General features: G+C 44.0%; 3 protein-coding genes across 5 annotated transcripts in view; 1 reads left to right on the forward strand and 2 right to left on the reverse strand.

Moving 5' to 3' along the window:
• The window catches only part of ADAM19 (ADAM metallopeptidase domain 19), a 31,955-nt gene extending 26,144 nt beyond the window's left edge, over positions 1-5,811 (reverse strand). For both annotated transcript variants that reach the window (XM_084536025.1, XM_084536024.1), the window contains exons 1-3: positions 5,745-5,811; positions 5,438-5,523; positions 3,053-3,123 (exon numbers count right to left, since the gene is read on the reverse strand). In XM_084536025.1, the coding sequence (XP_084392151.1) occupies positions 3,053-3,123; positions 5,438-5,523; positions 5,745-5,805 (218 nt within the window). In that variant the 5' untranslated portion in view covers positions 5,806-5,811. The remainder of the gene's footprint in view (positions 1-3,052; positions 3,124-5,437; positions 5,524-5,744) is intronic.
• Positions 5,812-11,198: 5,387 nt separating this feature from the next.
• SOX30 (SRY-box transcription factor 30) lies at positions 11,199-18,774 on the reverse strand. Its single transcript, XM_084535861.1, has 5 exons — positions 18,578-18,774; positions 17,123-17,362; positions 15,545-15,724; positions 13,745-14,237; positions 11,199-12,592 (listed from the first exon to the last, which is right to left on the reverse strand). Exons 1-5 carry the CDS (start codon positions 18,651-18,653, stop codon positions 12,217-12,219), a joined length of 1,365 nt encoding a protein of 454 aa, XP_084391987.1. The 5' UTR covers positions 18,654-18,774; the 3' UTR covers positions 11,199-12,216.
• A 605-nt stretch (positions 18,775-19,379) lies between these two features.
• Positions 19,380-23,617, forward strand: THG1L (tRNA-histidine guanylyltransferase 1 like; the record flags this gene model as incomplete). 2 transcript variants are annotated; one of them, XM_084535290.1, is made up of 6 exons in its annotated part: positions 19,380-19,561; positions 19,926-20,102; positions 20,561-20,730; positions 21,481-21,569; positions 22,151-22,258; positions 22,821-23,617. In XM_084535290.1, the coding sequence occupies 6 exons, from the start codon at positions 19,380-19,382 to the stop codon at positions 22,980-22,982; spliced, it is 888 nt and encodes a 295-aa protein (XP_084391416.1). In that variant the 3' UTR covers positions 22,983-23,617. The 2 variants fall into 2 exon arrangements, with proteins under 2 accessions (XP_084391416.1, XP_084391417.1); XM_084535291.1 differs by having other exon boundaries at positions 19,392-19,561; positions 20,565-20,730.
• Between the last annotated feature and the right edge of the window lie 237 nt (positions 23,618-23,854).

The following is a 23,854-nucleotide window of genomic DNA, read 5'->3' on the forward strand; positions in this document are numbered from 1 at the left end:
ATCCCAGCATCCCCTCCACGCTTGGCTCAAAGCTGCTTTTTATTAACAAATGTGAATGCCTTTAAAATAGTCTCTTCTGATCCAAGATTTTCAACTCAGATTCTTCCGTTCCTAAGCCCCAGCCAAATTTAAAACTGTTTTATAGGCATCTCTCCATATATTTGTTGTTTGTGCAGCTTTGAGCTTTCCAATCCTGCAGCTGCACGACATGGTTTTGGGTCACTTAAAACAAGCCTAAGTCATTTGGGGGATATACTTTTGTCGTTACTCAGAGATGTTACATGGTGTTGTGAACTCTACTTGGAACTGCGGTGTGGTTCCGCCTTTGTATTAAATGCCTGAACAGGAAATAATGCAATATTATGTTAACAACTAATGCAATAATTGTATTCTTAGATATATGAAGCCCAAACACAGATGATGTACCGAGTCTTTCAAAATACAGAATTGTGTGCAGTTCTGAAGAAATATATGCAATAATGTTTCACCTCTGGATGAACACCATGTCCTTTTCATATAGGATATGAAATTACAGTCTTCATGTGAACATTTCTTCCACATACTCAAGACAGCTTGTTTCATTCAAAGCTAGTTTATCCCTACAAAACCAATATAGATGATTGTATTTCCCCCTTCCTTTTCCAAAGCAAGCCCGTATTTTCATCACCTTCATCTCTCTTTATGGGCCGGTGAGCATGTGGACATGTAACAAGGTTGCCTAACCCACCAGCTTTCCAGAGCTTCTCTAAACTGGATCGATGAAATGACCCAGACCTCTGGGGCTCATTTGAACTCAAAAAGCCATAAGCACCTTCCACTGCCAAGGGAACTCAAAGCAGAGCAGCTAGCCCTTCAGGTGGCTCCAAAGGGACACTTCCCAACGGGGACCCGCACCTCCTCTCACATTGCCTGGGTGCCTGACAAACCCCCTGGGGAAGATGCCCCAATCTGTCACCACTCAGCACCCCAAGCCTCAGCTGTGTTAAGCTGCTGGGCACTGGGAGCTGCCCCAGGCTGGACTCCATGTGCAGCAGCAAGGAGCAGCAGTTTTCCTTCCCTTCTCGTACAAGTGTTCTGTGGATGCTGTTGTTATCAGGGCTCCCATGCACTTCATGCTTTTCTGGCTGCCTCATCATTGCTCTCTCAGTTTGAGAGTCTCTAAACTACTTTTGCACCTCTGCGAGTCTGAAAAGCGGTGGCTCTCCAGAGCCTCTCCTAATCACATTCACAGACTTGCACTTTGGGATGGTGCCATCACCTCTCCTGCACGAGGACTTGAGGCCTGGCAAGTCTCCCACGTGAAGTGCTGCTATCAATAAATCACTTGCATTTTCCACAAAAATAAAATAAAACCGAGAACTCCAAGCCAGTCGCCCTATTTCAGCAGTCCTTGTAAGGGGAATTACCCTGCAGTGGAACCGTGTGTGCAGACTTCAGCCTGCATGTATACATCTCAATGAATGAAAATACATTTCAGGAAATAAGCACAATAGAAGCCCTCTATTATTATCATGGTGTTTACCAACACCAGCAACGTGTTTGCCTGCGCTGGAAATAGCACAGCTCCGCTCCCACGAGGCACCTGGAGTTAGGTCACCACGCTGCATACAGACTGGTTCTGCAAGGCTCCTTGCTTCTGCCAGCAGTGAATTCACTTCTGCACAGTTGTTGCTGAATATTTTAGACCTGACAGCCCTTCCACTGGGAAGAAGACCCCCAGCAGGCACATCACCTCCAGGTCCAGCTCAGAGACCATCCCTGGTGAAATTGCTGTCAGCACCAGCTATAGTTCCTGCATTAGACAGGACCAAGTTGGCAGAGCTCATGCTGTCTGGTCTCTTCCATCCCTTCTCTATTTTCCCAGCTGAGACACACCAAGACACAGAATTTACAGCCGGTTCTGTTTAGCCCCACACAGGTGCAGACTGACTGGGAGATGTATCCAGGTTTTGCTGCTCCAAACCCCCCAGCAGTTTCTGTAGTCTATTACAGAAAGCACCTCGTACATGTAGGATGTACACTCCTCTCATCAGCCATCAGGCTTCAGGCTTTACTGCACACAACGCCAAGAAAAATCTGGTTTTCTTCCAAGCCACCCAAATATTATTTAGAATCTTGCACTGCCATCAGAACTAATAAGATCTTCTGACACTTCGCCCTTTCAGGAGGAAAGCTGAGCCCTGAGCTCTGTGATTGGCATGTCCATACAATACCTTTAAAATACTGCCAGAGTTACTATTCCAAGGCTATTATTCCCTCTGCTGGTTCTAGCTGACATACAATTGGTAGTGTTTCCACAGATAAATCTTCAGATCAATTCAAAAATAAAACACCAACAGGGCAAGTGGACTGCTTGGCAAAAGCAGCTTATTGCAGCTACATTTCCAGCTGCTTTTTTACCACTGGAAGCTAATCCACACACTGGACAAAGCCAGTGGAGCAAGCCTCAAGGCAGGAATCTTTCTACCTCCCTTTGTCTCCTGCAGTTTCAGCTGAATTCAATACACATCATGCCCAATGCTATCACACAGCATTGCTGGATCATGCCCGAGAAGAGGCTGCATTTCAGTTAATGTAAAAGCATTTTTTCAGTCTATTTTAACATGAAGGTCACTAATGGAATAGAAGCTGTCAGATCATTTCTCCTAGGAACCAGGGAGCAGCATCACTTCTGATCACAGCAAATGAAATCCTCATTACAGTCACACTGACTCTAAAGCAGGGAGCCATTTGGTAAATAGAGAGCTTTGTAGCAGCAACATTTTCTGGTTAAATTAAGAATTATGATGCAAAAACAGCTTTGCAGGCTGCAGGCCAGGTCACTACCTGCTTTTTGCTGACAAAGCTCTGTTGCAGTCAGGGCTGCCTGGCTGATTAACATCAGTGGGTCTCAGACCTGGAATAACCTTGAAATCCCAAAAAGGACTTCCTCATCCTGTCTTTATCAGAACCCTATTAAGTCAGTGGTGGTTTTCCTGTTGACTTCACTGTAATCCTTATACATTATTTCAGTGAGCACACAGGTCAGAATGCAATGCTCAAGCACACTTACCCATTTTTCTCTAACTCCAAGACAAGCTCCTGGCCTTCTGCCTCGATCTTAACTTCAGCTCGGAATGGATGCTGTGTGCAAAAGAGACAATGCCTGTTACTCAGAAATCATCATCACCGCAAATGTATCCACACACTGCATGTCCAGCTCCAAGGGTGCACTGAGCCCCTCTGCGTGCACACCATGGTCAGGACCATGTCATGGGACACTCCAACTTGCCCCATAGGTCTACACATCAAATAGAGGAGCTAGCTAACCAAAGCTTCATTTGTTGTCACAGCAGAGAAAAAAAAAAAAAAAATTTAGAAGCCTATTTCAGCACAAGAGCAATCACGCCTCTTTCAGAGATTTTCACAAAATTCTTTTACTCCCAGAAGATGTCAGTAAGATGCAGGCCTTAGACGTCTTCAGGCCCTCACTGTTTTGGGGACGGTATTTCACAGCTGCTCCCATATTAGTCCCAGGCTGCAGAGGGACTGGAAACCATGACAGCAGCTTTCTGGTGTGTTCAAGCACGCCAGCCACAGCCCTGGTTTGCAATCTGCATATAGCTCGGCTCCAAGTGAGGATGCAGGACAGCTGGCTGTGTTAATGCTGCTATTAGTGTTAGCAGAAAGGGCCCCAATTTCTTAGCACAATGGCCAATGTATAACCAAAACCACCATTAAAAACAATAATAATAATTTAAGGCTAGAATACATTTCCAGGGGCCCAACTAGATGGCCTCTGCAGATCTCCCTCTCAAAGCAGAACCGCTGGCTGAAGGCAGGTTTCTGGATCTGAGTGATTACACATAAAGGAAATGGATGAATAACTCCTCAGAAGAGAAATAACCCATCAGATAAAAGACTTCTCTATTCAGCTGAAACCGCACCCCCAAAAATTCCTGAAAACTGGTGAGAGATGATCAACTCTGTTATTTCCTTATTCAGTGTTAGTGGGGATTTTGCAGAAGAGACCAACTGAAAGCATGACAGATTTAACAGGATGCTCTGTTAAAAGGTTTGTCAGCCAGAGCCATGCTTTGGTGTCACTTCATTGATTCCGAGTTCAATTACAAGCTCCTCTTAAATCAGCTCCTGCTCATATTCTTTTGTTTATCTGTCCTTTGTTTTTCAGGGCATTGTATCAGGCTCACACAGGTGATGCAGAAGTAAATACATTCAATCCATGCAGCAATGGCTAATTCCAAGGGGCTGAGCTTTGGTTTACTGACTTACAGGTGCTCGGTATGACCCAGGGTGGGTCTGTTGTTCTGCTAATGTGTAAGCAAGAGAGGCTGCCTTGCCCATAGCTAGGGGGTCTAAGGGTCTATTACTGTAATTACTCAAAGGTTGTGCAAACATTGTTATTACTAATAATGCCTTCCCTTCTCCTTCAATAAATACACTGCTTCAGAGTGCATTGATTGCTGTGTAACTGAAACATCCCAGCTGTACATAAGCTTTGCTAACACTCATTTGGGAGCCAACAGGAATTTGCCTGAAACAAACCAAGCGAGACCCCTGAGACACAGCAAATTTATGTCAGGGCAAATGTTGTCCAGATGTATTCATATTGCTATCAATATGAGAGAGAAACAAAGCTTCCAGGCTATGTTGCAAGAATAGTTTTAAGAGAATTAAGAGCATGAGAAAGTCATTGCAGCTTTTTCTTATTTAAAGTATTGGAAATTCCCATTACATAGGGTGGACAAAGCCTGGAATAACAATGCTTATGGAGAGACACCATAATTTTTCTTCAGAATAATGCTGTAGCTTCCCTTTTCCTGGTTCACCATTTAAACATCACTTGGATTGTCCTTTCCCACTTCATTATGCAACTGATAACTTCTTGAAAGCAGCAACACAGATGCTGGGAAAAGGAACTGTGGTTTGCGGTTGATGTTCAAATCTGGCATCCCAGCAGTTCCCAAAACGGCTGCAGACTACTGACACGCCGCTGAATTGCCATGTGTACGAGGGGAGCGAGCTCTGCACCAACAAACGGTGTGCAAGGCACAGGCTGCCAGAGGAGCTGCAGATGCTCCATCCCTGGAGGTGCTCGAGGCCAGGTGGGATGGGGATGAGGATGGGGCTGGGGGCAGCCTGGGCTGGCGGGAGGTGTCCCTATTCATTTCAGAGGGCTGGAACTGGGTGGGCATTAAGGTCCCTTCCTACCCAAGCCGTTCAGTGATTCTCAGACCTGCACCTGAGCAGGGCGTGGGGCTTTGTGTTTGCAGTCAAGCACCCCCCAGCTGTGTGCTTCTGCTCCCCGCAGCCCCTCCAACAGCTCAGGCAGCAGGACCAAAGCGGAGGTCTCCCAGCCCTCGGCATTAGTTCCCCCCCCTCCCGAAGCCCCCGGGGGTGCCGGCAAAGCAGGCAGAAGCCGGCTCTCACCACCCACCTTCTCGCCGCCGGGGCTCCCCAGCGCTTCCCAGCGCGGCACCACCACCACAGGCTGCGGCTCCGAGCCGGCGGCCACCTCTCCTCCTGGGGAAAAACGAGGCGAGCAGCTCACCAGCCCGGCCCCCGAGTGACAAAAACGAGGAACCGGGCCGGAGGAGACCCCCTCCATCCCACCCCATGCCATGCCATCCTCCCCATGCCATCCTCTCCATCTCACCCCACCCCACCCTATGGCATCCTCCCCATCCCACCCCACCCTCCCCAGGGCTCAGGCAGCAAGATGCACTTGTCCCCCCCGCACTCACGGCGCGGTGGCCGCAGCAGCAGCGAGAGGGCGATGCCGCAGAGCAGCCCCCGGCCCCGCATGGCTCCGGGCAGGAACGGCTCCACCGCCGCCCCGCGTATAAAAGCTGCCGGCGCAGCTTTCCCCTCCCACCCCCGGCCCTACAGCCGGCCCTACAGCCCCCTGCCTGGGGGTGGGGGTGCTGCCGGGTGTCTCCTCCTCCTCTTCTTCCTCCTGCCCGGCTCGGGGATGCGCCACGGGTACCGGTGGGGGGAGCCCTGGGGGTCCCCCTCCGCCAGGCGCTGTGCCAGCACCGCAAGCTGACGGCCAGAAAAGGAGGGGAGACCTGCTGGATTAAGCAGACAAATACGTGCTAAGCTCCTGGAGCAGCTGTGCTCTGGCACTGTTGGTGTATTTATTGTATTTATAGGTAACACAGCCAGCCTCTTCACGGCTGAACCCATGTCCCCAGAGGCATCCTAAATCCCGTCTCTCCAGGGCAATGCATTGCCACCGGGCGGCTGAAGGGATGCAGGCTGTGATTTATGCTGGCCAGATGCAAAACCAACTTCATTGCCTCCCTCCCCTTTAGGCAGATGGAGGGACTGGGGGTGAGGCAGGGTTTGGGAGCACCCACAGCTCCCAGGCCCTGCGCTGCCCTTCAGGGATGGCCACTCACTCTTGTGAGGCTCCCAAAGGGGTGTCCCTGTCTTCTCCTGCACCCTTCAGGGCTGTACCACGGGCTGTGTCCTCCATGCACCAGCTCTTTGGGATCTCAGCATTTCAGGGGGATGAGCCCATTTCCAGGTGGCATCAGCCCAGGGTGGGACCCAGGGACAGGGACACTGGTGCAAAAGGTGCTGGCAGCCCCCAGCCCTGCCCCAAGGCAGAGCACGAGCTGGTTGACATTGCTTCTGCTGAGGGCAGTCCTCCGAGGTCTCCCCAGACCCTGGGTGCCGAAGATGCTCCTTGCTCACACTGAGCCCATGAAAGACAACTCCCTGCCCTATATCAGGTTATTTCTGCTCTGACTGCCAGCCAGCTCAAACTGCAGGCATGCTAGCAAGGCTGCAAGGGTGAACTGAAGTCCCTTTTTTATTTATTTTTTTTACTGGCCTGGGCTGGTGATACAATGAAAGGCATCACCTGCTAGTCATAGTCTTCAGCCATCGACCTGCATTATCCATATAACCCTTTCCATTCAGCTCTGTACTTCAAGTGCCTGTGTAGGTGAACCACCAGGAAAGCAGCATAAGACATGGGGAGAAATTTCACCTGGCTATATTTCTGAGTGAAATATTTAATTCAGAGAGGCCAATAGGAAATTAGCAATCCATTTAGAATAAAGGCTGGCCAGATAGCAATAATGCTTTTGTCTCTTGTCCAGGGGTTTTCATATGCTCTTGAAACCATTGAGCTCTGTTTTATTGAAGGTCTATGCTTTTTCCTGTAACAGTGCCCACAGGAAATGTGCCTGTTTCTGTCTGCAGACCCCACTTTGGTTTATGGCTGTCCTACATGGTCCCTCTCTCCCCCAGCACTTCACATGCTGAGCTGAGAAACCTCCTTCATCTTGTGAAGGTCAGCGTCCTCCCAGTATCGCCCTGGCAGAAGAAAGGACATCTTGGAGAACCCTAGAGGGACTCACCAGGGTGCGTGGGCCATAAATGACCTTTTATCAGACCCACAGCCTGGTCACACATTGTCTTCACACAAATTAGGCCCTTTCTCAGAACAAAAATTCAGGGACCAGATCAGCTCTTTCCTAAATATGTGGGGTATGTTGAAGGTAATATTATGAATAAGTAAATACATAATAAATACATAATCCAAATTTAGACAGCTATTCTGCTTTCACCCCTGAATTAAATTTCTCTCTACCTTAAGAAGAAAAAAGAAAAAAAAAAAAAAAAAAAGGAAAAAAAATTTGAAGAGGAACATATTTGCTTGCACTGAAAGATTGTCACAAATCTTACCGGTACAACAAATCTTCATAGGGGCTGCTCCACGTATTTCTCAAAAAGAAGATCAGCTCAAACAAACAAACAAACAAACAAAAAACAAACAAACAAACAAAAACACCATAGAATGAAATAAAAGGATCATTATTTGCATTATTTTAAAATTTTATAATACTTGGACCATTAACTAGCTGTGGGTGATTTCCGTAATCATTCAGGTATCATGAAAATAAAATGCATGCAGTGTTTGCATTTGTTATATAGTGATATTTTTATCACTGGGTTTTAGTAATATGAGAATTGATATCTTAATTTATAATCACCAGAAACTCCCTCTATAAAAATATAACCACAGACTGTGCTGTTGTTATAAATAGTTTAATCTATATTTATATGATATATCACTTACATTGCTCAGACGTGGTTGCATGGAAAGATTTGGGGTATTCTAGCCCTATTAACAGCGCTCAGAAGCTGTAACGCTACCTGCCTCTGGCACGAGATGAGTCAGATCCTGCCCTGGACCATTTCTTCAAAAAGCTCTTGCTGAACTTAATGGGACATTTGCCTGATTCACAGAGCAAGATCAAGCTTTCGGTTATCTGGGAATTACAAAGGCTCAAGCTCATTTCCTCCAGAAACCTGATTTCCTGATTAAAAGTATCAGCTGGGAATTTGGGAGCCTGTTCCTTATCTCTGACATCCCTGTGATCAAGGCAAGGATACAGCTATTAGCTGCACCCCCCAGACAGCACCCAGAGCAAGGGGCCGTGTGTGCAGTCGTTCAGGGCCTTCGGAAATCAGGTGTTTCAGTTTCCCCAGGTTAAAGCTGCTGAGCATGCTTTTGCAGTGGGGTTTCTGTACTTACTCCCCACTTTAACACTATTATTGTTGGCTGGAAAGCCAAAGATGCTGATTCTCCCCTTACGTCCATAGTAATTTAGGAGTAAATTAGGAGTTAACCACTTAGAAGGAAAGAGGGAGGTAGACCCACATTGGCGAGTGCCTGCTAAAGGAACAGATTTATGTAGAGAATAACTTGGACATCTATCAGACTAAATGTTCAGTAATATTTCACTGGAACTCTCAATTCAGAAATAGGAAAAGCTGCTGAATGAACTGCTCTTGAAAGCCTTCTGCTGACGCTGGAGGAAATGTTACCAAAAATCAAACTCTTAGAAAGAGAAGATGGAAGACGTTTTGTCTTCCATCACAACCTCTACATTTCAGACACTTGCACCAAAGAAAGAAATATTATGTCTTTGCCTGACTTGGGGGAAATTTGAAATCTTCTGTTTTTCAGAACATTTTTCCTCTTTCAGATAACTTGAAATAATCAAAGGAGGAAGACTGTGGGTCTGTGACGGGAACTGGTGATTTACCAGCAAACGTCATTATTTCAGGCCTTAGCACTTGAGAGAACGTCTTTGGCAGCCCCAGAATCTCCTGTTTAGCTTTGCTTTTCCACCATGCCCATAGGATAGCAGGAATACTTGGAAGAGCCTTAGAGCAGCTGCCCTGCCAAAGAGGGAGCAGTGCTGTAAGATGATCAGGTACCAGGCAAGGGCTTGTCCCGATGTGCTGCTAGTGAAATCCTACCAAAATGCTCCCTATGCTTTTTTTTTTTTTTAAGGGTGGGCCACTGCTGCTACTTTTGCTTCATTCCTACAGCCAAGTGGACCTAATGGTAGAAGGCTGTATGTGCTGACACGCTGCATCTCTTTGACTGTATTTATATATTTAGAGCACTGTGGTCCTCTCCACACTGACTGCAAACTTCTCCAAGCTTGTGTTTTCTCTGAGAGTGAATATACCGAAGCAGTTTACTCTCTTAAGAAGAGGAATGGATATAATAACATAAGGGTTTTAATAACATCCAGGCCATAAAAATGTTCCATAACTTTGGAGCAGAAAGTCATCTCTGCAAAAGAACAGCCACAGGCAGTGGGCACATCAGGAAGCACTACTAAATATCTTGAGACTTTTCTAGAAGAAGGAGGAAAACAAACTTTGGAATATCTGCATCTGATATATATATAAATATAAATATATATATATATATATATAAATTTGAGAGGCACACAACGTGATTTTTAGTTTAGATTAAGTTGAACAGCAGAGATGGCTGGGTCCAGTGCTGTAGTTCTACAGACACAGATCCCATGTAACTGATCCAGGACTTCAGCTCTACCTGGAAGGACAGGAAAGATCAGCCCTACATTTTGTTTCAAACTGACATATCCAGGATGTGTTAAACCTCAGTCTTCTCTTCTTATGGCCTTTGAGATATTAAACAGAGCAGATTTCCACTGAGGGTATAATACTGTGTTTTCCTAAATGAGCAGCAAAGATCCCATTAGCAGATGGACCTGGCACAGCAAATGCTGAATCCCTTGGCCCACTGAAGCTCATGTACATCGACACCAGCATCACCATTAGCACTGGGTACAACTGAGCAGCTCGGAGGCATTTCCCTTTAAACAGTTCTGGACACCCCATATAGGACAAAGTAAATGTGAATCGTTTGTGGAAAGCCACCATTCTGGATTCTGCACTAGAATATGCACTGCAGTATGTCTTGTATCCTATTCCATTGTGTATAAAAAGGAAAAAAGGGGGAAAGAAGTTGGATTTAGAGAATAATCCCACCAACAGCTGTCTTATACCCTGAAACGTACTTGTTTAGGAATTAGTCTATTTGACCACATGCATTCCTACAGGCCAGATCAGCTTTCAGTGAGAAGATAATTTAGTAACAGACACTTTCTACTATTTATAAGACTTTCTTCTTAACACTTCATCTGCATTACAGATGTTGTAGGAGCTGAGGGCTGTTTACAACACAGTTGCAATGTAGTGTAGGCAGCATTTACCCATACTTTTACATGTGGTCTTTAACTACAAAATGCAGTGGTTCTTAAATGATCTTAAGCTTGGAAATGGAGCTAAGAGCCCAGAGAAGCATTAAAATGTTAATGTAAGACTAAAAAGTTAAAATGCAAAGAACCCCAAAAGATATCTACTCTGCCTTGATTTAGGCTTACCTTTTGAGGCATATGGAAACTTCATTGGTACCTGCCTTTATCAATAATGCTGTCCTAGTGGATGGATATAGGGGGCCTAAGTGTCAGGTTAGACAGGGCAGTCAAGGTGCAGCAGGTCTGGTGTGACAGCCTACACAAGACAGGATGTGCGGGATGAGACATCCGTGTAGCTTCTTCTGAATCATTTCTTAGAACACTGCCAGCCCAGCATGGATGTACTTCTCCTTCTGTGGTTTTTAGCTCTTCCCATATTTCTGTGGTAGCTGGATTTACATAATTACAAATATACGTACATACACATATATGGATACACTTCTGTTAGTTGCAGAAATTGTCTAGAAAAATGATTTGAGGTAGTCATTCTAGGCATGTGCAGTTTAGCTGCACTGTAAGTCTTTGAGTTAGATAAATCATGAATTACACATTCCCACTCAGTTCCATTGTTCATGGCTTAAAATGAAACACTATTGGTTCGTTGTTCAGGTGAGTTTATTCAAATAAACAACAGTAAAATAACAGGATTCCCAGAAAGAAACGACCATCCCTTTCATAAAACAGAAAAATAAATGTTAATAACATTAATTACATATTTGGGTCAAAAACTTTTGAATTTCTTTACTCTTTGAGCACAGTACAGATATTCTTTCTATTAAAAGCCTTTGATATTCTTCAGAGAATTTGGTATTCTATGGATAATTCTTTACAGTAATAACTACATTCAGGGATCAAGTCACAATCCATTCATGTAAGTCACAGGGTTAGATCCCATCCACTTTCCACTCTCTGGGTGCTATCGTACCTCCCCATACCTTCTGGACAATCCATTTTCATTAATGGAACTGGCTACAGACTAAGATATTACCGAAACCAATCTAAATTTTCAGTGCATTATATAACATTCATACCACAAATGCAGAGTAGAGTTAAAAATTAACCAAATTAAGCTTAAAACTGACTTATCAAAGCAAAAATATAAAGCATTGCAGAATCATTCTTGACTTCACTTTCCAGGCCTCATAGTATTTTACTGTACTAAGAATTACATTACAGTCATAAAACAGAATTATTTCTCTTGCTAAAACTCCTAAAAGCAATACCTACAAAATTACAGCAAATACCATTACAATGTCTGTGAACAATAAAAGGCAGTATCCTGATTCAGAGGAGCATTATAAGGATGTGCTTAAACATATCTCTCCTCGGAAAGTACATTATCACATGCTTGGAGCTAAGTTCCTGTGTAAGCTATTTCCTGAGCTAGAGTCCAAACAATGCCCTGATGAACCAGGTGAAATTCAGGGGCTTTTACACACCCCCAGTTCTTTATGTGACCTCTGAAAATACAAACAGATCATCAGAGTCCTCAAAATGACATGCACAGGTTGCTCAAGCTACATAGGTTTCCCATTGAACACACTCTGAAGATGATACTGACGAAAAGATTTATTTCCAGTTCTGTATTTCCTTGGCTTATCGTTTGTTTTAAAAATTACAGCTCTCGCAACACCTTTTCTTCTTCTTCCTCCTCGTCAGTGTCAGTCACATTGACTAGCTGGATGCTGGAAGGAGTAGGCGGGGTGGCTGACAAAACATTCTCAATTGCTCCAATATCCAGTTGTGGTATGGGGCTTACACACTCCTCCTCACTGCGGCTGCTGTGACAGGTCACTTCCTCTAGGCTCTCACAGTTGTGTGAGTCCTCATGTACGATTTCCTCTGGGTATTCCCTGAAAGGATAGTCTCTGTCCAGAACCGAAAATTTCATCTCCTGTGTCTGGTACCTGTTTTCATAATAGCCAAGACATTCTGGCACTGAGCTGGAGAAATTTCTGCAACCAAATGGAGGCCGGCTGAATGGGCACGTGCTGCAATGAAAGAGATGGAAGGCGTTGTTCAGAAATGCAGATTGCCTAGATTTCCATTCAGCTAAGACAATCAGAATGGTGCTAATTTTTCTAAGCTAGTCATCTTTTTTATATATATATATTAATTAAATAATATACTGGATAAAATAGAATCAGGTAAGCCTGCAGTACAGTAATGTACATGCTCAGAATAGTAAGATGAAGTATCCAAAATCAGTTTGTTACTTCTATATACCAAAATTTGTGACAGAGCTGGGGTAAAACACTCTTCTTTATTCTTTGAATGACCTATTGTGTCTATTAAGTTCTTATTAAATGAGTGGATTGAGAGAAAATCTTTGTGCCCAGTATGTGGTTGTCAATATATTTAAGGAATTTACAGTGATTGCTACTAATAAATACACATATATATAGTAGATTGCAAGAAGTTACTAAGCCAAAATATAACTGTCTTTGTTGTGTCCTCTCGGAATTTTGATGACAAAATGACACACTTATAATCTACACGGTGTTACAGAAATTGAGTGTGAGGACACTGGTACTTTCTGTGCATACTTAGCTTAGGAAATACCCACAGGATATTGCATGTGTTAGCTTGTAAGTTCTTTGATTAAGTGGTCTCTCATTTACTTCCCAGAGACTGCAAAGACAAACTAGCAAGGACTACTTACTTATGTAAGAATTCTGAAGACATTTCCCACTAGGCTGGATTTCAGAAATACTGGTAATTATGACAGCTGCAATCATAGTAGCTGGGAGACATCTCACACACCTACTTAAACTAAATCTGATCATTCTGAAAATATATTTACACTATCTCTACCTAATACTTTTCTGTCGAAATCAGATATAGTGCATCTGAGGTGCACAAAGTGGAGACAGGATACTTCTATTTACCATGGGCTTGGGAGTGCCAATTATTAAATTAGTATTTATTTAGTATATATAAATTAGCCTTCAGTAACTGGGCATGTGTTACAAACAGCCTTGGGCCAGTAGGTCCAACCACAGAGGAGCTATAGGAAGGTAAGAGCACCTCTCCTTCCTGGCACTGCATTCTTGCCTCAAGAACTGAAAGCTCCATCTACTTTCTGACAGTTGAATCCCTTTAGCATTTAATCTCACTGGTATTGAAATGAAGGATTGCATTACCTTGAAGGGAAATAGTAAGGTCCAGGTACAAAGTAAGGGTGATGAAATGAAAATCGAGGTGGTGCTCCAAACAGATTAACTGGCTGCCCAATGGGAGGACTCTCATAGAGACGTGAGTGAGGAAGAGGAGTAGCTTGGGAAAGAGGTACTCCTCTAGGACAAGCAGAAAGCCCTGAGTACTCCTTTGGGAGCTCAATGGTAGAAACGGAAAATCTGCCATGAGCAGTGACTGTGTTGCTTGGGTTTCTACTGGAGCTCTCAACAAAAACTGGTGTAAGTCTCTTCAGAGGGCAGTTGGATCCAGAAGATACATCACAAGCTTCTGTCTGAACAGATTCAGCAAAGTGCTGTGATGCAATTACAGGGTGCATGGGCAGCGTTGGAGCTGGAACTGCCAATGATGTGGTGCTCGCAAAAGTAGACTGGAAAAGAGTAATTGGACCAGGACGTTGAACAGAAGAAGCTGGCAGACGGATGGCAGAAAGAGCTTCACCTTTCAAAAGGAAACAGAGCAGTTATTTATCAGACACGAGTAAAGGAAGAGATGTCACAAACAGTGGCATAACAAAACCAAAATCACTATGGCCAAAATCACTTTATCCAAATCTCTTCCTAGTATCACTTCCCTGCAACTCTCAGTCTCGCATCACTTGGCCTATGTGTGTTCTGACCGGTGGTTTTGGAGTCCACACACTCAAGCTTCCTTCAACAAGAAAAAAATGGTGAACAAATAATGGATTGGCTGGTGAGTGTTGAGGCTGTGAGACTAGTGGGGACTGTATCTTGTTCTGGGATAGCCACAGAATGGGGCTGGAGTGTGCACTTAGTGCCTGAAGCTCAGAACACCTCCCACATTTACCATCTGAGATGGAATAAGCCAAATTCCTAATAAATCTGCATGGTGCCAGAGCAGCAGTGAGGAGCAGAAGCAGTAATTACAACACACAACTCTCCAATATACACGTATTTTCTTACTTGTTTCACCAATGAATACACCCGCTAGCCAATCTCACTGAAACATTTTGCAGATGTACACCTGAGATCATGTTGTATGTTAAAGGCTGCCTTTATACATACGATTTCAAAATGCGTTGCATTAGTGTTTCCAAAAAACACCACCTAGTCCAGGAGTCTAAATGCTGAGTCAACTGGACTTAAATCCTTCCAGATTTTACAGTTTGTATTTAAGAGTGATTTCAACCACAGTAGGATAGTAAACTCTAGAATGAAACATAGTAGCTTGTGAGGACACCATAATATCATAGAATCTTGGAATCATAGAATATCTGAGTTGGAATGGACCCACAAGGATTATCAAGTCCAACTCCTGGTCCCTAAAGGACCTCTCAAAGGACCACACCTAGCATAAGAACACAAAAAATACCTTATTTAGTCAAATTTACAGAATTATTTGGGAAAGGATCACATCCTAAGCCAGAACTTCACCTGACCAACATAGGGTGCTCTTTTATGTCTCCAAAACAGCATTTGGCATAAACAGGCATTTAGTGTTCTCGTCTCATTAGACTCATTTGAGTCAGTATATGTAAAGAGGAAAGGTCCAGTGCTTGGACCAAAGCTACTTGTTGTGATCCACTGTCCTTGCACTCAGAGACAGAGCTCTTTCACCACAAAATGTGAGGGGCTGCAGGTTAGCTGCTATATTTGCCTGTGGACTTTCATGGCACACCCTATTTCACTGCCCATATGGACTGATTATAAAAAGGATCTTTCCAGGTTAGATGCAACTTTACTAGGCAGATTCCTAATTTTAAAAATCATTCCATATTGAAAACTCACAGGCTGGATGTCCAATACTGTTCTGAACAGTGGGGATGACAACAGAGTATCCAGGTGACTGGAAGGGAAGAACAGCAGCTGGATTTGTAGTGACAATACTCTGAGTGGTGCCAGAAAGTAGACCAGAGACATTCAATGGAAAACGCTTCCTTTTGCCTGGCCGTGGCTGATAAACCCAACCTGTCAGAGATGAAAAAGATGCAGACACCCCGTTTATGGGATGGTCTCTTTTTTACATGAAACCACTGTAGCTGTAATTCTGAAATATGTAAAAAAAAAAAGTTTATTAAAAAAAAAAAAAGAAAGAAGAGTCCCCAAACTGCTCCAATAGTCAATGACAAAACTCCATTTGTGTCAGTGAGCTAGCAAATGGGGAATTTTAGCAGAGGAAGAAATAAAATGGACACATTTGAGCACTGTTTTTATGTTACTGAATCAAAATTGTTTTGTGACACACATAAATACAGAACAGTGGGATGTGACATGGCACAACTAAGGAAAGCGTGCAATGGAGAACACAGCACTGTGTGGTGGGCTTCCAGTCCAGAAGAAAACCCTGGCTGTATTCAAAATGTGGATCTTTCCTGATTTTTTTCCTTACCCCATAAAGTTAACATACACCTGCAAGTTACAAGAAATAATGGAAAATATGGCCCACTGGGAATCCTGTAGAGATTTTGGCAATAAGGTGTACATTGGCCTCTGACTTACAACACTGATAAAGCACTAGCAGACTTTTAAACATATTGTTTTTTACTGAGCAGCTGTTTCTTACACAGGCTAACAACTCAGGCTAACTCTTAATGCTACCTTAAAGCCCCTCCCCAACCCCCTTTTTTTTTTTTGGAAGGGTGCAAGGAGGGAGTGCTGCTCTTCATCTTTTGTTTATTTATGACATATTAATCGTCTCTTGTCTATCAGTATTACCCCAGCAGTGAACTAGCAGGATTATGACATCACAAAGGATTATGACACCTGATGTCTCAACAGCTCTCACAATGTGTTCACAATACAAACACTTGTGCTTTGTTTTGTTAGTGTCCTTTTAATTAACTGCAGTGCTATGAACAAATGAATTTGGTAAGGATTCAAATTTTTAATCCTTTTGGCAAAAGGTTGAGGAACAACACATCCCACACTCTTACTTGTGAATCGCCAGTCTGAAAGTTGAAGAATCACACAGAGTGCAATGCCATCTGTGCTTCCTGTGGCACTTTCCATTCATTGTTTTTAAGGAATGGATACATGTATCACCACAGACCACCTGGGCAGCTCTTTTTGCATCCATGTTCAGAATAAACTGTATCTGGCCATGAGGCTTTTAACTCATGCAGGAGGTGCTATAGCTGTGGTGGGCTAAGGATGTATGAAACCTTAGAGGCTATGAAGGATGCCACATCATTTATGGATACTTTAAGAAAGGAATATGCTTTCAGGTACTATAAAGCTGATAGAAGGACTGAGTGCTTGGAATTTTTGTCATGTTTTCCAACTCTACTATTTACTCTAATAAAATAAATCATTTTTTCTACAAATCCTGCACTTCTAAACCACTAAGATAAATAAATAAATGTTTACCGGGAAATTCCTCTCTGTGCCTTTGTTTTATTTTCCGAGCTTCATCATAATAGGGCTGTTTCTGCTCTTCACTCAGTTTGCTCCACTCCAACCCGAGCTGAACACTGATTTCTGCATTATTAGCAGTCGGGTTAGCTTTGGCTAGAGCAGGCCGATGAATCCTAGCCCACACCATAAACGCATTCATCGGACGCTTTACGTGGCCACTTTTGTCCTTGCTAAATGGAGTATCTGGCATTCCTATGCAACAAAATGAGGAAAGAGGATCATCTTCCAGGCAATATATGTGGTACAGGTTACACTCAGTAATATATCAAGAGGATGTTTGGCAACAGTCAAAAGAATTACTAGAGCTTTGGGACACATAAAACTCAGTGCATGTTTGGAGAGCACTTCCTAGAAAAGTGCAAGGGAGTAAGTATCTCTATAACCTCCACTGAAACACTGCATAAGGAATCATTTACGTGGATTTTGTTGTTTAATCTATTTTTAAAAATATGATATGTGACTGTTAAAGACAGTTTGGTTTCCACTTGGCTAGACTGTTTTCTTAACTTATCAATTTATAAATTAAGCACTGTATAGCACAGACATATCACTACAAATTTGTCTTCACCACTAGAACTACATATCCAAAAGCCCTAATGATGCTGGGATGGGATCTAATGATGTTATATCTCTGGTTTCTCAGCTGCTGCTGTTGCTGTTCAAGGTTTCTATTTATTTATTTACTTTTTCCTCTCTCTTTTCTCAGATATGGACACTCAATTTGCTGGGTGAATCAGTTTTACCAAATGCTTTACATGACACCCAGCTTTAGGTCTTTGTAAACAGACTGCCTTTGAAATGAGCTGCTGACATTACAAACATCCAGACCTTTCACCACTGATCCCTCAGCAATTTCCTCCCTGAAAAAGGCTTAGTAATAGACTGCTGTTCCACATTATCAATAAGGGGCTGAAGTATTTTTATCTTTAGGATTCCACTTTAAGTCATTCGTTTCAAAAGTGTCAAAAGTATAAATTTTAAAAGCCTTTTCTTTCCAAAAAGAGTAAGCTTCTAATCCAGATGGTATGAAGTTTGTCACTTAACATGTCCAAATTCTCTCAGAGAAGCATATGAATGCTTCATTTTAAGGATCAACAGATGTCTAAACTTAAACTTGCCATCGAAACTTGGTGTGATTCTGAAGTTATGAGGGGGTTTAATACAGTCAGGGAGCAAGCAGACAAAGCTGAATTGATTTGAGCCAGCTACCAGAGCTCTGTGCTCCTGAATACGCACACCCTACCTTGAATTAGAGTCTTACAAGTGACGATATACTCAGAGAGGTGGCTCTGTATCTTTTTTTTTCCACTCTAGCGTTATTTTTTCCATTTTTTTTTTTCCACGTTTCCCCACGTGACAGCCTGCCAGCTGCTGGCCGCAGCCCTACAGCCCTGCTTTCCTCCATACCTGAGTCGGAGGGCAGCACAGTGAGGGGCACGTTTTTGGTCTCGATTTTCACCGCCGGCTCGAGCAGCGCCTGCATTTTCAGCGGCGCTTGCTTCGGGGCCACCTGGGGCCCGCGGAGCAGCTCGGCGGCCAGCGGGCCCTGCACCTGCACGGCGGCGGCGGCGGGCAGCGGCCGCAGCACCAACGGGACCCGCAGCGCCTGAGGCACCACCCCGGGGGGCTCCCCGCGGGGCTGCGAGGCCGTGAGGCCGCCACCGGCAGCGGGCCGCGGCGGGGAGCCGTGAGGGGAGCCCCCCTCGCCCGCCTTCGCCCTGAGGGCTCCCCGCGGCTCCCTCGCGCTGCCCCAGCGCCCATCCCCGCCGCCCACTCCCCGCCCCGCAGCCGTTCGGGGGGCGCCCGGAGGCTCCCCCGCGCAGCTCCCCGGCTCCCTGCCGCCCTCCGCAGGGGCCGCGGCTCCCCACGGGGCCCGCTGGGCGCTGAGGGGAGGCTCCGCGAGGGGCCCCCCGCGCTCCACGCCCGGCCCCTGAGGGCCGGGGCCGGACCCCGGCACGGAGCCGCCGCCGCCCCCGCCCCGCTCCATGACGCCACGGCCGTTGCCCGCCCGCGGTTGGCCGCCAACGCTCGCCGCGCCCTCGCGCCGCCGCCGCCGGCCAATGGGAGCGCGCCGCGGCCCGCTTCGCCCCGCCCACTCGCCTCGCAACGCGGTCGCTATGGAGACGGCGTTAGGGGCATAGAGAGGTCCTCCCGGCTGGCTAGAAGGGCCGCGGGGGGGGGTGACGGCGCTTCCGGTTCCGCCCCGGCCATGCGGGGGTGCTGGCGGGCGGCGGCGGCGGCCATCGGAGCGGGCGGCGGGCGGGCTGCGGGCCGCGGTCGCTCCCTCATGGCTAAAAGCAAGTTCGAGTACGTGCGGGACTTCGAGGCGGACGACACCTGCCTGCCCAACTGCTGGATAGTGGTGCGCCTGGACGGCCGCAACTTCCACAGGTGGGGGGCAGCCAATGGCCGGGGCGCTTGGTGTGGGGCCGTTGCCATGGCGACGGGGTGGGGGTGGGGGGGGTAAGGAAGGGACCGTGAGGTGCTGACACCCCCCCCAGGGTGCTGCCCCCCCCCCCCCCCCCCCCCCCCATATCTCGTCAGGGTGAGATGCTGATGGGACAGAGCACGCGTTATCCCGAAAGCGTGAAATTAGTCTTCATTATTTTTTTCCTATCTGCAGACAAGTCGTTATTGTTTCTACCTGGATACCACAAATCAATGTACATAGAAAATAAATATGGTGAAAATGAGCGGATTAACATTTTCGACTAACATCTTAAAAAGTTCTTATTGTCCCCTTTTTGCTTCGAAGGTTCGCTGAACAGCACGAGTTCAAAAAGCCAAACGATGACCGCGCTCTTCACCTGATGACCAGGTGTGCCCAGACGGTGATGCAGGAGCTGGAGGACATCGCTATCGCTTATGGGCAGAGCGATGAGTACAGTTTTGTTTTCAAAAGGAAAAGTAAATGGTTTAGAAGAAGAGCGAGGTAACAGCTGCTTTGATACAGAAGTGAAATTGCTTTTAACATCTCTCTGTAAATCTGTCATTTGTTCCCCATTTTTTGATCTGCCTTTATCTCTACACAGAGGCTAGGAGCTGGGCTGTGTTTAGGTGTACATTTGGGTGTATATTCCACAAGTAGTTCAAGTTCATGCAAACTCTTTGCATGTGTTATTTCCGTAGTTTTCAGTGATGTGGAGCTTTAAAAAGTTTTGATTAAAACAAGGCTTCTTCTCACAAACTGCTTCCTTTTCTAAAGTCTTCTCCTTGGTTCCTAGTATTTCTTATTTTCCACAAGACTCTGCCATTGCTGCTCTGTTGTACTGTTATTTAAGAAATGATGCTGTCCATGGGATTTACTGCTGTTGATACCTCAGAAAGTCATGGATATATACAATCATATTGACAGATCCATTTCTTTTTCTTTTGCTTTATCTTTGCAAGTAAGTTCATGACGCACGTGGTCTCGCAGTTTGCCTCCAGTTACGTTTTCTATTGGAAGGATTATTTCAAGGACCAACAGCTTCTGTACCCACCAGGATTTGATGGACGAATTGTGCTGTATCCCAGCACCCAGAACTTAAAGGACTACCTCAGCTGGAGACAAGCAGACTGTAAGCGTTTCTAGAGAACTGTGCAGTTGAATTGTCTTCCTGAACAGAAACATCCTTATGGTCAATGTGTCTGCATATGTGCTTAACAGTGAAAGCACAATTTGGTAGGGTAATAGTTATAAATAATACTGAGATCCCCATGTTGGGATTTTGCGGAAATACTGGCTAAAACTTTAAGTCTTTAGACTAGTACTGTATCGGTGCATGCTGGCAGTGAATTCATCATAGGAAATAGTGATAGAATTCATTTATTTTTTTTATAAGTTTTTAAAACCAAGATGGTCTTAAAGGAAGAGATGTGAATGTTACAATTCAAGTCGCATAGCAAAAGTATTGCATATTTCATGCTGAAACAGACTGTTGGGTTTCCTTTGTAGGCCTCTATGAATATGTAGTCCCTCTTGTTCAAGTTAAAATAACTTTTCTTATACAGAAGCACCCTTCTGCCTCTGCTCTACCTCTCCCTTTTCAGAAGCATCATGAATCTGTCTTCTAGTCAGTTGTTGAATCATAGAACAGCTTGGGTTGGCAATACCGTGTAGTGCCATGGGCAGGGACACCTCCCACTAGATCAGGTTGCCCAGGGCCTCATCCAGCCTGGTCTTGAACAATACCTGGCACATGAAAAATGGATCAGAAAGATTCTGTCTATCTCTTTGGTTACAATTCTGGAAGTGAAGTTGCTTTTTTCTTTCTCTGCATGTTTGGTCAGATTTAGTAAACACTGTATCTCTTTCTATTTTTCTATAGGCCATATTAATAACCTTTATAATACGGTGTTTTGGATGCTTGTACAACGAAGTGGTTTGACACCAGTGCAAGCACAGGATAGACTCCAGGTAAAAATCTCTTGAGGTCTTGTTCTTCTAGGTACAGAGAAAATCATCCTGTTTGCTGAGTTGTGTCTTGCCTACTCAGTTCTGCCTTTTCTTAGGGTAATCATTTTGTGGATGTACATTCAACAACTTTTTTAATTTGTAAAGATAATATGATTAGCAAATGCATTTTAACTGGAGTTCTAACAGGACTTTAATTTTTTAATTAGTGAGTTCAGAAATCTTAAAAACATCACGTGACCATCTAATATCTGTAAGCAAGAAGTAAAATGGGAGGATTCAGATACTATGGATTTCCAGACCCTCCTGTAATACTGTCTTAGTGTGCAGATTTCAGCAGATCATTTCTGGTTTTCTGCTGAATTTTGTTGACTCTTTCCAATTCCTCTTGAAAATGTAAAACGGATTTGGAAAAAAAAAAAAAAAAGCAACAACCTTTTTTTAATATCCCTGTTTGGCTGTTGAAATAATTACTCTAGTTGGAAAGGAAACTGCACCTTGTAATTTAAAGATGAAAAACCTGTTTATTGGTTTGTTTATTTGTTTGTGTCTTTGACAGTTGTTCTTTTTCAATTTTCTCTCAGGGAACGCTGGCTGGAGATAAGAATGAAATTTTATTTTCTGAATTCAACATCAACTACAACAACGAGCCTTTGATGTATAGAAAAGGAACTGTCCTAATATGGCAGAAGGTAAAAACTGCATTACCACATACTTCATGTTCATGTTTGGGGTAGCTAAACTGGTATGGTAATCACTGGGGCCTGTGCCAGGCTCTTCGGAGGATTGGTTCTCAAGTGTTTCCACTGCAGAGGTACTAGAAACTTTCAGTCCAAAAAAAAAAAAAAAGTACCTCAGCTCATAGTATATGTAATACTCTTTTCCTCTAATGGAAAAGAACATAGTAAAGATTGCAGCTCTTATTATTTTTTCTTGGTAATCTTAGACACTTTTGAGGTTTCCCATTTGGTTTAAGTAGCTCCAAATTAAATATTTTACTTTATTCAGGAATAGTTGGAATGAGTTACGTGAACTTGTAGGTAGTAATTCAAGCCACATGATGATGACGTGCAGTTCCAGCTACTCATGTTAGTCATCAAACTCGTAATAGATTCTTCGAAAAAATTCATCATTCAAATTCTATAGCATGCTATAGGGTTGATGGTTATTTCTGCTGTATAGTTTTTTTCTCATCTGTTTGTGAATCCCCTCTGAAGTCTTACATGTTTGCTAATGTGTCAACTCTGTTTTCAGGTTAATGAAGTCACAACTAAGAAAATAAAACTGCCAAAGGAAACAGAAGAACAGGAAATTGAAGTGACACGGACTAGGACTAAAGTTGTTCCCCTGCACTGTGACATTATTGGGGACCAGTTCTGGGAGGAATATCCTGAGATTCTGGCTGAGGATAGTTGATATCTCTGCTGAGTGTAATTGGTAGTTAATGTTTTGCTCTGCATGGGTTTTTGGCACCTGAGGAGCATGGACGGTGGCTGGCAGAGTTCGACTTACATTCCTCTTCAGCAACTTCAGCAGAAGCTTTACAGCAGCTTTTAGCACTGTGGTTGCATGAAAAAGAGGCAGTGGAATGTTGTCTGACACACAAGGATATATCCATTTGGAAAATCCAAAATCATATTATATTTTAAATGTTAAGAATTCATCATAAACCAATTGTTCCTTGTAAATGCATATTTGTAGAAAAAGCGTATAAAAATGTCAGCTATTTCTATAGCATTTAAATCATTGGGTATTGTACTGAACTGCCAAATGATTAAAAACAAACAAAATTAAAAAATTGTACATCTGAGCAGTTAAAAGCAGAAGAAAAAATACTACTTCTTTTCTTTCAGATAAGAGACAGTTGGCATTTAGTATTAAATTTCAAGGCCACTGTGTTTGACTGACCTTAGCAACAAATTGTTCTACTGCACAATGTCTCATCCTTACAGAAGGGAAAGCCTAGCAGTTTCTTTGACTGATTTTATAAGCTTTTGTCAAATGTACAGGAATTTTATACTTTTTAAAATATTAAAAACTAGTGATTTATCATCTGCTGTGTTTATTATTTGACTTTCTCATTACTAATATTTTTAGTAGTAATTAGTGAAGGTTTCAAACAGTTAAGCTAATAATGAACCTTCCTTTTTCTGAGAATGGAGGATAAGTCTGTGCATTTGTGATAGCAGTTTCCTGTCCCCGATGTATACTAATGCTGAGCAATAAGAGAATGTATACAGGTTTTAGCTTGTTGAAGGGCCTGTTTAATTCCTCAGGAAGAGGATATG

Source organism: Aythya ferina, assembly GCF_964211825.1.
Source record: "Aythya ferina genome assembly, chromosome: 14".
NCBI classification, from domain to species: domain Eukaryota; kingdom Metazoa; phylum Chordata; class Aves; order Anseriformes; family Anatidae; genus Aythya; species Aythya ferina.